Raw genomic sequence first — 14,249 nt, forward strand, 5'->3', positions numbered from 1 at the left:
GGCATGATCCCGGCTCACTGCAAGCTCCGCCTCCTCGGTTCACACCATTCTCCTGCCTCAGCTGCCTGAGTAGCTGGGGCTACAGGTGCCCGCCGCCACGGCTGGCTAATTTTTTTGTATTTTTAGTAGAGACAGAGTTTCACCGTGTTAGCTAGGATGGTCTTGATCACCTGACCTTGTGATCCACCCGCCTTGGCCTCCCAAAGTGCTGGGATTACAGGCGTGAGCCATTGTGCCCCGCCTAAAAATTATCATTTTTTTTTTTAAAAGAGGTATCTGCTATGGGTGTCAAATATGCTGGGTACCCCACTGACAAGGGGAATGGGAAGTTGGGAAGTCTTGGATATCAGCTACTTGGTAGAAACAAAGAACAATATTAATCATGGAGGGTTTGCGGGAGGAGGTGATACTGTTGGGCTGATGCTAGGCCAAAGAAGAAGAATTACAGTAGTGAATGATTTTGTCTCAGTGCCCATCTAGGCGCTGCCCCTTGGTTCAGTTCTTCATGGTTTCCAGGGAGGCAGGGAGCTTGGAATACCCACATTGCTGTCACTTGGCAACCAGGAACTGGTGGCTGCAGCCACCGGCCAAGTTCTTTCCACCATCCTGGGCCCTCACCTCTGGCATAGGCTCTTGGTAGTGGGGGCCCAGACAGGGAGGCACCCGCCACCTGCTTCCCTTTTCAGACACCCACAGCCCTTACAGGGCAGAATGGGACTCTTGCTGATGTAGGTAAGTCCACAGAAAGTGCTGGATGGATCAGGGAAAACACACAGACACACACACACACACACACACACACACACACACACACACACCAGCCCCAGGAGTTCCTCCCATTTGTTCCCATCCCTGGAGGACCCTAGGGTTCAGGACAGGTGGAACATAGTCCTGGCCTTCAGGGGATTCACAGCCTATTGCAAGAGATGGAGCTCACCTCATTCTTTCAATACACTGATGCCAGTGCCTATTCCATGCTGGCTGCTGGGTTACAGACTTTCTTCTTCTTTTCTTTTTTTTTTCTTTTTTTTTGAGACGGAGTCTTGCTCTGTCGCCCAGGCTGGAGTGCAGTGGCACGATCTCGGCTCACTGCAAGCTCCGCCTCCCAGGTTCACACCATTCTCCTGCCTCAGCCTCCCGAGTAGCTGGAACTACAGGCACCCACCACCACGCCTGGCTAATTTTTTGTATTTTTAGTAGAGACGGGGTTTCACCGTGTTAGCCAGGATGGTCTCAATCTGCTGACCTCGTGATCCGCCCACCTCGGCCTCCCAAAGTGCTGGGATTAGAGGCGTGAGCCACGGCGCCCGGCCTGGGTTACAGACTTTCTAAGGTGTGGCTCACCCCTGGTTAGGGGTGTGGAAGGACACATAGCAGATCGCACTACAACACGCTTGTCACCCTTCAGCAGTCACCTCTAGATGCAAAGACTGCATTCTCTAAATTATGCAACTTTCTGCCTGAGGGCCTTCCAGGACCCCAGAAGCAGCTCTCAGCCTGTGGCAGATGCCCTCAAACGGAAAAGCTCTGAGACATGCCCCACACTGCCTCCCAAGAGTTCCTAGGTAGGAGTGCGGTCCAGTTGCCTGTAGAGGTAACTGGCTTCATCACACTCCCTCTGCTGGCTGCCTTTCCTTTCTGTCTCACTTCCCTACTCCACTGCCCCCACCGCTATTTCCTGGAATCAGCTCCCAAATAAACCACTCAAATCCCTGTCTCACCACGGGCGTCTGAGAGAATACATGTTAAGACAGGGATGATGGTGTAGAAGAGGGAACCAGTGTTCTGTAAGATGCCAGCTACAACCAACTGTACGCAAAGCAGTGTTGAACCAAGGGGTGGGGGTGATGGAGCTGTCTGCCCTGGTGCAGAAAAGGAGTGGGTACATTTGCTGTAAAAAACGTAAAAGCACTAATAAAACAGACCAAAAGCCAGTCCACTTTTTACTATCATCGTGAACCAGCAATTTGAATCAACTTCAGTGATAAAATTCTCCACCTGACTAAGGCTGATAGCTCTCACTGTCCCATGCCCACCCCTTGGTACCCCACTGATGCCAAACACACTGAGGAAAGATTAATCATGGGCAAAGAGATGAGGGAAACCTCACTCAGGAGGCAACATTGACCTTCTAATCACACAGAGCTAGCTGCATTCCACCATGCCTTTGCACATACTGTTTCCTTTTACTGGAACACCTTTTGTTCCTTAATCCACCTTTTTTTTTTTTTTTTGGAGACAGTCTCTCTTTGTCACCCAGGCTATAGTGCAGTGGCTTGATCTCGGCTCACTGCAACCTCTACCTCCTGGGTTCAAGCGATTCTCCTGCCTCAGCCTTCCAAGTAGCTGGGATTACAGGTGCCTGCCACCACACCCGGCTGATTTTTGTATTTTTAGTAGAGACAGGGTTTCACCATGTTGGCCAGGCTGGTCTTGAACTCCTGAGCTCGTGATCCACCCGCCTCAGCCTCCCAAAGTGCTGGGATTACAGGTGTGAGCCACCGCGCCTGGCCAGTGCTTTTTTTTTTTTTTTTTTAAACACTAGACAGTGAGCTCTATAGGGACAGGAACCTGTTCATCTGTGTCTGGCCCACAGTAGGCACTTAGGAATGGGCTGCCACTAAGTAGGCACCTTGAGTGGACACCCTGCATTATGGTTCATGGCAGCCCAGCCTATGAAAGTTTATTGATGGAATGAATCTGTAGACATTTTCCATAACGGGATAAGGGCATTACAAACAGAAGGGACAGACCAAGCAAAAGCAGGGAAGCCTGAAAGTGCAGAACTTCTCAGTAGAAAGGGCAAATAGCTTTATGCCACAGGCAGTACCTCTCAGAGAGGAATTCCACAGCCACCAGCTTTAGTGTCACCTAGAATGTGGTCAACATACATGCACTCTTCCTCAGACCTTCTCATCCAGAATTTCTGCAGAAGGGGTTCAAGAATCTGGGTGTCTCAAGGAAACTCTAGGAACACAGAATTTGGAGAGGCACAGGGCCAGCTGACAAAGGGAGTGGTGGACTATAAAGAGGTAAGAGTGGCCTGATTGGGTTGGGGCTAGGCTAAGAATTCATTCCTTCAGTCAGTATTCATTCTTTCTTTCAATAAGTATAGATTGATCCCAAAAGGCACTCAGGTACATATGTGCACAAGGTAGACATGCTCCCTGTTCCTTTGTCACGGTCTAGTGGAAAGACAGTCATTAAATAAGCAAAGAAATAAATACCTAATATAGTTTCAGGTTATGATTAATGCTTTGCAGGAAAAAAAAAAAGCCAGGAGAGGGGTTAAAGACGGACCAAGGTTATTTTGGATGGAATGGTCTGAGAAGCCCTCTGTTGAGGATGGTAGGAGGGAGGGATGGAGCCACTTGAAATGAAGAAGCAAGAGATGCAGATATTTGGGAAAAGAGCATTCCAGGAAGAGGAACGCAAAGGCCTAAACAGAACACATGAAACAGGGAAACTGGTTGGGAAGCTACTGCAATAGTCTAAGTGTGAGATGCTGGAGGATCAGAACAGAGTGGAAGCAGTGAAGGTGATGGGAAGCGGTCAGATTCACAATATATTTTGAGAGTGGAGTCAACTAGCTTTGCTGTTGGACCAGATGTAGATGTGAGAGAAGAGGGGGAGCCAAGGTTATTGCAGGTATAAAGGGGATGAGAGGACAGTTGAAGGAGATTGAATTAGAGAGGTACAGGGCTGGCAGGGCTGGGGCAGGAGATGGCAGACCACACGCAGGTTCCTGCAGACCATGGGGAGGACTTTACTTTTCCATTGCGTGTGACGATTTTGAGCCAAGGGATGTGATCTGACTTGTTTTCTTTCTTTTTTTTTTTCTTTTTTGAGACAGAGTATAGCTCTGTTGCCCAGGCTGAAGTGCAATGGTGCCATCTTGGCTCACTGCAACCTCCACCTCCACCTCCCGGGTTCGATTGATTCTTATGCCTCAGCCTCCCAAGTACCTGGGACTAAAGGCGTGCGCCACCATGCCCAGCTAATTTTTGTATTTTTAGTAGAAACAGGGTTTCACCATGTTGGCCAGGCTGGTCTCAAACTCCTGACCTCAAGTGAACCGCCTGCCTCGGCTTCCCAAAGTGCTGGGATTACAGGCGTGAGCCGCCACACCCAGCCGATCTGATTTGTTTTCTAACAGAATCTTTCTGGTTGCGGAGTGCAGTACAGACTAGAGACAGACAGGAATGGAATGGGGTAGTTCTGAGGCTGATGCCGGGCATCCAAGTGAAAGATGACAGGAGGTTGAACCAGGTTGGTGACTGGGATGGGGAAACTAAATTTATTTGGGTAAAAACAACAAGTGGATTTCATGAAACTTGTTCAAGTAATGGGTGGTAAAAATCATAAAGGGGGTAGGCAAATAAATGATTGAAATTTGGTAGTGGGTCAGGAGCTTCAGCTCAGCGGGCAGCAGTTGTGTCTTCTTGGAGAAGTGGTTTCAACTCTGAGCCGTTTTGTCATCTGCAAAATGGGGATAATAATGGTCCATACTTCATAGAGTTGTTGAAAAGGTGACGTAAAGGTTTTAGCACACGATGTAGCACACAATAAACACTTAATAAATGTTATCTTAAAAGCCAGACTGCTAGGTTCCTGTAACCATCTCAGCCGTTCACCGGCTGGCTGTTGTCGTCTTGGTCAAATTAACCCTCTGTGCCTCAGTTTCCTAATCTGTGCAATGAGGCACATTAATCGTTAATATCAACTGCATAGAGTTGGGTTGCGAAGATTAAACAAACGAATACAAGTAAAACATTTAGAATAATGCGGCCGGTAGCAAGCACTGCGTACGTGTTAACGATTATTAAGAATGTATTTTAGCCACATTTCCCAGCCCCTTCCCCGGCCTAGCACACCCCATTTTGTGGATGGGAAGTCTGGCTCTCAGCAAGGTGGCCTCTCGGAGGACGCTGTGCCCGCGTGAAGAGATCCTGTCGGTTGCGGCGAAGACCCGGGTTCCGGCCTTGAGGGGCCACGCCCCGCTCGCACTCCTTGGCGGAACCTTTTAGTGCTGCGCTCGCGTTGCCAGCCCGGCGCGCCTCACGCAGTTGCGCCCGGTCTTGGGACTACTTCCGGCTGCCCCGCCCCGCCCCGCCCCGCCCCCGGGCGTCTCCATTTTGGTCTCAGGTGTACACTCGGCAAGAACCAGCGCAAGAGGGAAGCGGAGTTATAGCTACCCCGGCCGCCGAGTCGGCTCACTGCGCTACCCCCGCCCCCTTCTTTCCTCCAGACGCCGAAGTCACTGGTGCTCATGGCGGGCCTGGAGGTACTGTTTGCATCGGCAGCGCCGGCCATCACCTGCCCGCAGGACGCGCTCGTCTGCTTCTTGCATTGGGAAGTGGTGACACACGGATACTACGGCTTGGGTGTCGGTGACCAGGTACGCCACGGAGCCGGCCAGGGTGGAGGAGGGAACTGTCTTCTGCCCAAACTCAGAGGACCGAAGGCCTGGTCCAGAGCGCGCTATTTCCCCGCCTCCCCCAATGCAGGGCCTGGGGCACATGAGAGCGTTGGTAAAACCTGCGGGTCGGAGGTTGTTCCCCTGCCCCATCCCAGCCCAGAGTCCCTCACAGCACAGCTGGCACAACATGAGTTGGAAACTCAAGGGCAGAAACTCGCTTCAACACAGCCTGGCAGCCTCTCAGGCCAGGACTGTGTGGACCTAGCATTCAATAGAATGGAAAAGAATCTAGACAGGAGTTTAGCTCCCCAGAGCACTCCTCACCCACCTGATCCCCTCTGAACTCTTTACCACCCAGCCTTGGGGTGAGGTGACTGACTCATTTCCGTCCTCATACCACAATAGAGCTTCCACCAAACATGTGGATCCAAGCACAGGTACAGGAGTGAGCTTTGACCTACTCAGCCCCAGGCCAGGGCCGTTGTTTCACACGTTAGCATGGGCCCAGAGAGTTCACACGCCTTTCACCCTTTACTGAAGGGCCCAGCATAGTCCACTCGCTACTGCCATCCCCAGCTCAAGCTCTAGGAAACAATCACCCCGAGTCATACACACATACACCCTGGGTGTGAGGGTCATATAAGATTTTCTCCTCATAGTTGTCCCCATAGGGCCAGCCCCTCCTCTCCCATCTCCAGGCTCCACCTCTTACAGCTAGGGACGTCATTGTCATCCCCACAGAGTTCTAGGACTGCTGGACCCAACCCACCTCACTAATTCTTTGCTCTAGCATTCTTCTTTCTTTCCTGTTTCTTCCCTGTGACCCTTATCCCCCATATCCACATCATCCTAGACATCTGCTTCCTGGGAGAAGTGGGCCTGCCTCCATGCCTGCCCCCACTGTCACTGTTCTGTCACTCTCAGACAAGACCAGCCATGGGAAACAGACCACCCCACCTATTGCATCTTGCAATGAGATTTCACCCTTCCTCTCCTTTTTGACTGCTTCAGTTCTCAACTCCTCTAATCATTTTTTTTTAGCTTCTCAAATAGAGTGTTAATTCTCCTCTCCTGACGTAGCTTTAGGGACCTCTCTTCAAACTTGCTTTATACATTCTGAGCACTTAGGCAAGTATCCCCTTTCCCCCACCCCTCACTGCTGTCCCTATTCTTCTCTGTCTCTTAGAACTAAAGACCAAGACCACGATACGCCTTTCACACTTTCCCCCCTCCAGCAGGAGTCAGAGCACAAGAACTGTCAGGGATTTCTGGCTCTTTTTTTACCCAGACCTCAATTATCTCACCGGGACCCCAGGTGCACACTCAGGATCCCCATTCCCACCTCCAAACTCAGACATGCTTCATCTCTCAAATGGGCTCTAAGACTGGAGATGACAATGGAAAAGAACAGCCAGCCTTTCACACACACATACCTGGAAGCAGGAACCATTTCACCTTCTCAAATACATCTGTCCCTGATCTTTCTCTTTGTGCTGCTCTTCATTCCACATACCTTCCAAATGCCTTTCAGCATTTCAGACCTTGGGACCAGATAGAGACAACACCCCCATTTCAGTGTCAGGCTCCTCTTTCAATGCATAGTTCCCCTAACAGAAATCTTGTCTCCCCACTTGCCCTACTCCAGCTTTTTAATCTTAAGCAGCTCTTCACTTGCCCCAGTCATTTTATTTCAACTTTTCCTAGATTCTTCAAAGAAAATGGTATGTGGGATGGTGCAGGGGACAGTGGGGCTGAGAAGAGGAGTAAGATTTGATTTTGACCTGGGATCTCCTCCATTGGCCCTCAGCTCCCCCTGCCCTTTGTCTTGTCCTTCAGATGGAACAGCTCTGCTTTGCACTCTGGCCCTCCTCATGCACCTCACTCCCCTTACATACTCCTAGCTAGCTACTTCCGCTCTGCCACACTGTCAGAACCCCATCCACCTCTGCTCAGGAACTTGTTCTAGAGGGCGTGCCTGATACCCTTCTCTTCTTGCCATTCCACAAATAAATATCAATCACTGTGGATCTGCTCCTATATTTCTTACCCTCACTCATGCTGTCCGAATCACTTTGACAGTTTAGGGACATCAGTTCACATAAGTCGATACCTTCTTCTAGCTGGCATCATCACCTTGCCATACACTCAAGGCTCCAAAATTTTCAGATGAAATATACAGAAAGAATACTATCTCATTTTAATACTGTTTTGTTTGTTTGTTTGTTTTTTTAAAAAAGGTCCTTGACCAATTCCCCAAGGTCCATCTAATTTTTCTCTGTTCATGGTGCTATTCTTTGAGCTTCTGCAGGCCAGAAAAAGATGCTGGTTTCGGACATCTTTGGGGAGGCCCAGGAGCCTGGGGAATGGGGTTTTTGTAAGGCATTGCCACCTTTCCTCTATCTACCCCAGCACTAAATCTTGCATGCCCCCGAAGGAATGAGTGTTTGTATTGCAAACTAGAGTGTGGTGTATTTTTGCTTCTCTCTGCCTTTTCTCCTCGATTGCCATTGGGGCTCAGGTTGCACTTGTCCTCCTGTCACTTCTGCTGAGTCTACTTTCGTTCAGAGTGGAAGCTGGAGAGGCATTTTTCCTGTTAGTTTATTTTAAAAGAGGTTTAATTTTTCAGCCTGGGGCCAGCCGACTCAGCTGACTCAATTGTGTTTTCCAAGCTCAGAGGATATTTGTGTTGCCTCTCCAACCATCTCCTGTTTCCACCCTTCTGGGGGTGATAAGAAGGAGAGGAAGGTCCCAAGAGTGTATGCTTGACTATAGAAGTTGACAGTTAAATAGAAAGCTAGATTGTCTGCTTTCTCTTAGGTTTTGCCTCCTCTGTTAACAGGGGAATTGTGTCCATAAAACTTGATTAGAAGACCAGTGCAGCCACTGGCTTCAACAAAAATCCGATATTTGAATTTGGATTTCTTTCTTGAAGGCAGAACCACTCCTCACAAGAATTTTACAGCTTTGTCAAGTGGTTTAGGTGGCAAGGGGATAGGTAAGGGATAACTTAGGTCGTGATCGACGTAAGTTAGAGAATTTTGTTTTCTGTTGTGGGAAATCTAAGGATCATGATGAAAGAGAGAAAATGCCCAAAATGATCTGTTTAATTTTCTTTGGGTGCGTTTTAGTTCAGAGGCATTGGAGCAAACTCCTGGCCATTAAAGAATGCTTCCAGCACCAGGATTTTGCCTAGGAAGACAATTATCTTTATTCTCTTAGGGCCAGTCTTGTGGACCTGGCTGGGAAAAACTCTCTAGCCATAGCCTGGGCAATCAGGAGCTCTGAATTCCAAGCACAGCCCTACATCTGACTTGTTGAGACCTTGGGCAGCTCTCTGATCCTCTCAGGCCTTAGAGTTTTCTTTTCTTTTTCTTTTTCTTTTTCTTTTTTTTTTCCAAGATGTCTCACTGTGTCACTCAGGCTAGAGTGCAGTGGTGCGATCTTGGCTCACTGCAACCTCTGCCTCCTGGGTTCAGGCAATTCTTCTTCCCCAGCTTCCCCACTAGCTGGGATTACAGGTCCCCACCACCACGCCTGGCTAATTTTTTATGTGTTTTTAGTAGAGACAGGGTTTCACCATGTTGGCCAGGCTGGTCTCGAACTCCTGACTTCAAGTGATCTGCCTGCCTCTGCCTCCCAAAGGGCTGGGATTACAGGCATGAGCCACTGTGCTCAGCCTCAGGCCTTTGATTTTTCATCAGAGGAAGTTAACCACGTGACTGTGTACTTAGACTACTTTCCAACTGTGGCTTTCTGGAACTCTTGATATTTGATGTCAGGGTTTACAGGACAGTTGCATGCCATGTTTGGCCTGATATCACCAGGGTCTGTCCTCTGTTTACTGGGGAACATCAGTTGTACTGCAGTTAGAGACATCAGTTTCACCTGACTTGAGGGATTTTCTGTAACTCTGGAAGCCAAAGGTGATGGGGCGGTGAGCAGACCAAATTGTTTGTATTCCAAGAGAGAACTCTGGTGGACTGAATGCTGTACATGGAGGATATAATATAAACTTAAAGGCCTTTGACAGAGCAAAGATGAGGATGTCATCAAATTCCTGGCTTCCAAAGTAAACAAATCCACAACACTAAACACTAAACATATTCGGGAAATTTACCCAGTTTGGGGTGAGGGGATAGTTTCTCTTTCTCAGAAGAATGGTTTGATTGGTTTCACTTTTGTTTTTCCTCATTCTCATTTCTGTGCTTCAGGCCTGTGAATTTCATTGGCATCCAGCGAGGTTTTAAACCATGACAGTTGCGACATCCTGAATTTTATTTGGGATCTCTTTCCCCAGAGGATTTCTGAGCACCAGGGGTGACCAAAGAGGAGATGCCAGCATTTCTCAGTGTGTGGTCTTCGCTTGTCCTTGGTGTGTGAAGTTTTGCTTTGCTGGACCTTTGTCTTTTCCATTTTCTTCATCTCTGGTCCCACTCCCTCCCGCTGTTTTCTCATGTCTACAGATCTTCCCAGTCCACCTGCCCCATGGTGAGCAATATAAATATACATCCATGAAAAAAGGTTATAACATTTTTTTGTGCTTTTTAAAATTTTTACATAAGTGGTACTGGAGTGTAAACCTCATTTTTGGGGGAACTTTTCTTTAAATCATATTTTTTCTTTTATATATAATATTATCATTAGATCTGGTTTGTTCCTTCTGACTGCTGTATAGTATTCCACTGTAAGCATATTTTGCATTTTATCTCCGCTTTTGCTACCTTAGCCAAGGCTATAATGAAGATCCTTTGTTGTGTACCCTGTGCACAGGGTTTCTTCCGGGACTAGGGATTTTGGATCATAGGATATTGGCTCACCTAACTGCACTAAAAACTGCCAGATTGCTCCCCAAAGGGGCTGTATGAGTGTAAATGCCCACCAGCAGGGACTGGAGGTTCCCATTCCCACACCTACACAGACATCTGGCAAAAAATAGAAAACTGGGTAATAACAGTCCGAATCGTATAACTTAGTGTCTCATTATTTCAGTTCTGCTTCTCTGATTGCTAGTAAAATTGAATAACTCTATAGACACTATTAGCCGCTCTTTTTCTTGTTCATATCTTTTGCCACTTTTTGGAGTTCCCAATTGTTGTTGTTCATTTTCCAGGCATTCCCTTTATGTAGAAGTTATTAATTTCTTTCCTTTGCAGCCATGGCAAATGTCTCTTCCTAGCCTGTGGCTGCTTATTAACTTAGTACTGTCTCTGTTGAACAGAAGCTTTCAATTATGAACGATGTCAAAGGCAGCATTTTTTTTTCTTTTATGGATCTTGTTTAAGAAATCTTCCCCACCTAGAAATCACTATATTATTTTTCCCGTAGAAATAATTTGAGCACTATTTCTCAAATTTTAGTATGGAAAGTCTTAGGATTTTTTAAAAAGAAAAGAGGAAGACATCACAACTCACAATAAAAGATGTATTTTACACCCACCAGGCTGACAAGCATGAAAATGGCAAGCATTTTACCCCTACTAGATTGGCAAGCAACAATAGCAATGTTGCCAACCACACGGAGCAACAGGAGCTTTCATACATTGCTAGTGGGAGTATAAATCAGTAACTCTTTAGAAAACAACTTGACTTTATCATAAATTAAAAGCTTTTTCTCCATGCATACTGTATAGAAATTTATCCACATGTGTACCAGATGTGTACAAGAATGTTCATAGCAGTATTATTTATAATAGCAAAACAAGCTGGAAATACTCCAAATCACCATCAACAAGTGGATGTATAAATTGCAGTATAGTCATACGGAATGCTGTGTAGCTGTGAATGTGAATCAGCTATAGTTAAATGCATTGACATGGATACATTTCCAAAAACAATATCGAATAAAAAAGGTAAATGACAGAAGTGATGCTATTTATTTAAAATTCAAAAACATTTGAAACAATATATTTTTATGGTTGCATGTATAGTAATATAACTGTAAGGAAAAGTAAAGAAATTGTTTAAGAGTGGTGATTACCCTTGAAGGGGAAGGAGGGACATTTATTGGAGTATGCTACCCAAGGCTTTAGCAGTATTTTGCTGATGTTCTATTTCTTAAGCTGGTAGTAGAGACATTTTATAATTCTTTGTTATTTGTACATATGCTACATTTTGTGTATTATGAAATTATAATTTTTGTACATCACTGCAGTTAGGGTGTATTCGGATCTGTGTTTTTAGTTGACACCTTGGTAATCCTATTGTAGTTAGCCTAAGGTCCAAACTTTGAAAAACACTACTTAGAACTTCGCAGCGTTCCTCAAGATGACTGGTTTTATTCTTAGCAGAGGGATGGGGAAGAGATAATTATTAAACCAACACTGCAGATTCTTGACAGGTTCCAGTGCTGTGTCAGAAAGGTAGCTCAATATGAGCGAAAGTGCAGTAGAACAGAAGCCCAGAGACCTGGGCCCTAGACTTCTCTCTCGCTGTAGGATCTTGGGCAAGTCATTTCTCTTGACCTCCACATCTTCATCTGTGAAGTGAGGCGGGTAAGATTAGCTTATCTTGTGAGGTTCTTTATAGTTCTGTGTTTTGAGGTCATTATCTTTCTCCTCTCAACTGTGGTGTTTTCCCAGCCGGGTCCCAATGATAAGAAGTCAGAACTGCTGCCAGCTGGGTGGAACAACAATAAGGAGCTGTATGTCCTCCGGTATGAGTATAAGGATGGGTCCAGAAAGCTCCTTGTGAAAGCCATCACCGTGGAGAGCAGCATGATCCTCAATGTGCTGGTGAGTCTCTGAGACACGTGAGTCTGCTGATGAGATGGGGATAGGAATGGCTGTTTTGAAACCCATTTAATGGTATGGATCCAGAGCTTCAATGTTCATGTAGCCCTTACCCCGTGATCCCACTTCTGGAACTTTATCTTAAGGTGAGAACCCTAAGTGTAGAAAACCTTTGTGCACAAAGGTATTCACCACCTGGAATTAAGAAGGAGGGGCTTTCTGTCAACAGGGGTATGGTTAAATAAGGTAAATCTATTCAGTGACAAGATAGAAGGAAAAAGCTTAGGTAACCCCAGTGGGCTACTTCAGTTCCTTAAATAAATTGAATTGTTTGCTGCCTTGGAGCCCTTCCACTTCACATTTCCTATGCTGGAAGGCTCTTCCCCTCCCCCGTCTGCCACTCATACAGCCTTTCACCATTCCTTCATCCTGAACAATTCTCTTTCATTTTTGACTTCCTCAAAAAGTGCACTTCTGACTACCCACTCCTACTGCCAAAAAAATCTAAATTATGTCCTTTACGCCATCATTTTATTTTCCTGCCTGACACTCATTGCACCTTGTAAATTGTGTACTTATTTGTGCTTTGCTTTTATTCTGCCATAGGACTGTAAGTGCCACAAAGGCAGTGACTTTCTGTTAACTTTTGTCTTAGAGGTTTGTGTGTGACCATGTAGAAGTATCTTGCTGTATGTATTATACTGCACTTTGCTTTTTTTTCACTCGATGTTTTGGAGGTCTTGACATGGAAATACATATAGATATACCTTATTTGTTTTAACTATTATGTAGTTTCTCATAGCACCATAATTTCTTTATTCCTTTCCCTTTTGATGAACATTTAGATCTTGTGTCAGATAGGGTTCTTGGTTTCAAACAACAAAAACCTCTTGGGTTAGTTTAAGCAAAAAGGGTTTATTAAAAGAACCAGGGTCACCCAGGTGCAGTGGCTCGCACCTGTAATCCCAACACTTTGGGAGGCTAAGGCAGGTGGATTACTTGAGGTCAGGAGTTTGAGACCAGCCTGGTCAATATGGTGAAAGCCTTTCTCTACTAAAAATATTTTTAAAACTTAGCCGGGCATGGTGGTGGGTGCCTGTAATCCCAGCTACTTGGGAGGCTGAGGTAGGAGAATCCCTTGAACCCAAGAGACAGAGTTTGCTGTGAGCTGAGATTGTGCCACTGAACTCCAGCCTGGGCGATAGAGTAAGCCTCTGTCTCAAAACAAACAAAACAAAAAGAACCAGCATAGCTCATTGAAACAGGTTTAAGGCTAGGTTTCCAGAAGCAGTGTCCCAAATCATGCCCCAGAAACCACTGCTGCCACAACCACTGCCCAGTATTAGGTACTGGCTGATTCTGTCTGCCCTGGTGTACCCTTCTCTTAAGCTGCTGAGGTGACCCCCTGGCCTCTGCTGCTACCCTCATTAGCAAGATGTCTGCCCCTTGCTGGGTCTGCCTCTCCACATTGCTCACCTCCAACTCAAAGTTGATGCATCACTTCGACACCTCAATTACCATGCCTGAGCCCTTTTGCAAAAGAGCCTGGGAAGTAGGTGTTAAACTCTGCCTTGGAAAGGCAATATTCCTAAATCAGAGAAGTCTCGAAGCCTTAGGAAGGTGTTTCATATAAACAGTCCTTATATATGTCTCTGTGGACATATGTGAATATTTCTTTAGGTTGAAGATTTTGTTACTCTCCCTCCACCCTCCCACTCTTAGCCAGAAATATCCCAGTCTCTCACTTTCTGTTTTCACTCATCTAGGAATATGGCTCACAGCAAGTGGCAGACTTGACCCTGAACTTGGATGATTATATCGATGCAGAACACCTGGGTGACTTCCACAGGTACTTCTAAATGATGTCTCTTCCCTGGGAAAAAGAAGAGAAAACCAGTGGCAAGATACAAGGAATAGGGTGGATGTGTCCAGAAAATTAAGGAAGGTGAATGGAAGAACCTTTTATTTCTGGGCACAACTTCCTAATTTTCTTTTCTGTTTTTTATGTATTTGAAGAGGAGACTCACATAGGAAATGCCACATGAAATAAGATGATGCAATCAAGAGTCCACCAGTGCTGTGTTGGCTGCAGAGTAGAGATGG

General features: G+C 46.2%; 1 protein-coding gene across 3 annotated transcripts in view; it reads left to right on the forward strand.

Moving 5' to 3' along the window:
* Window positions 1-590: 590 nt before the first annotated feature.
* PSMF1 (proteasome inhibitor subunit 1) overlaps window positions 591-14,249 on the forward strand; it is a 50,533-nt gene continuing 36,874 nt past the window's right edge. The window contains exons 1-4 of one of the 3 annotated variants that reach the window (XM_032143115.2): window positions 591-732; window positions 5,249-5,398; window positions 11,997-12,149; window positions 13,913-13,995. In XM_032143115.2, the coding sequence (XP_031999006.1) occupies window positions 5,270-5,398; window positions 11,997-12,149; window positions 13,913-13,995 (365 nt within the window). In that variant the 5' untranslated portion in view covers window positions 591-732; window positions 5,249-5,269. Of the gene's footprint in view, window positions 733-5,125; window positions 5,399-11,996; window positions 12,150-13,912; window positions 13,996-14,249 lie in introns of those variants that run through there. The other 2 variants (XM_058432925.1, XM_032143114.2) reach the window with 2 other exon arrangements.

This window comes from Hylobates moloch, unplaced genomic scaffold (assembly GCF_009828535.3).
Source record: "Hylobates moloch isolate HMO894 unplaced genomic scaffold, HMol_V3 SCAFFOLD_21, whole genome shotgun sequence".
NCBI lineage: Eukaryota > Metazoa > Chordata > Mammalia > Primates > Hylobatidae > Hylobates > Hylobates moloch.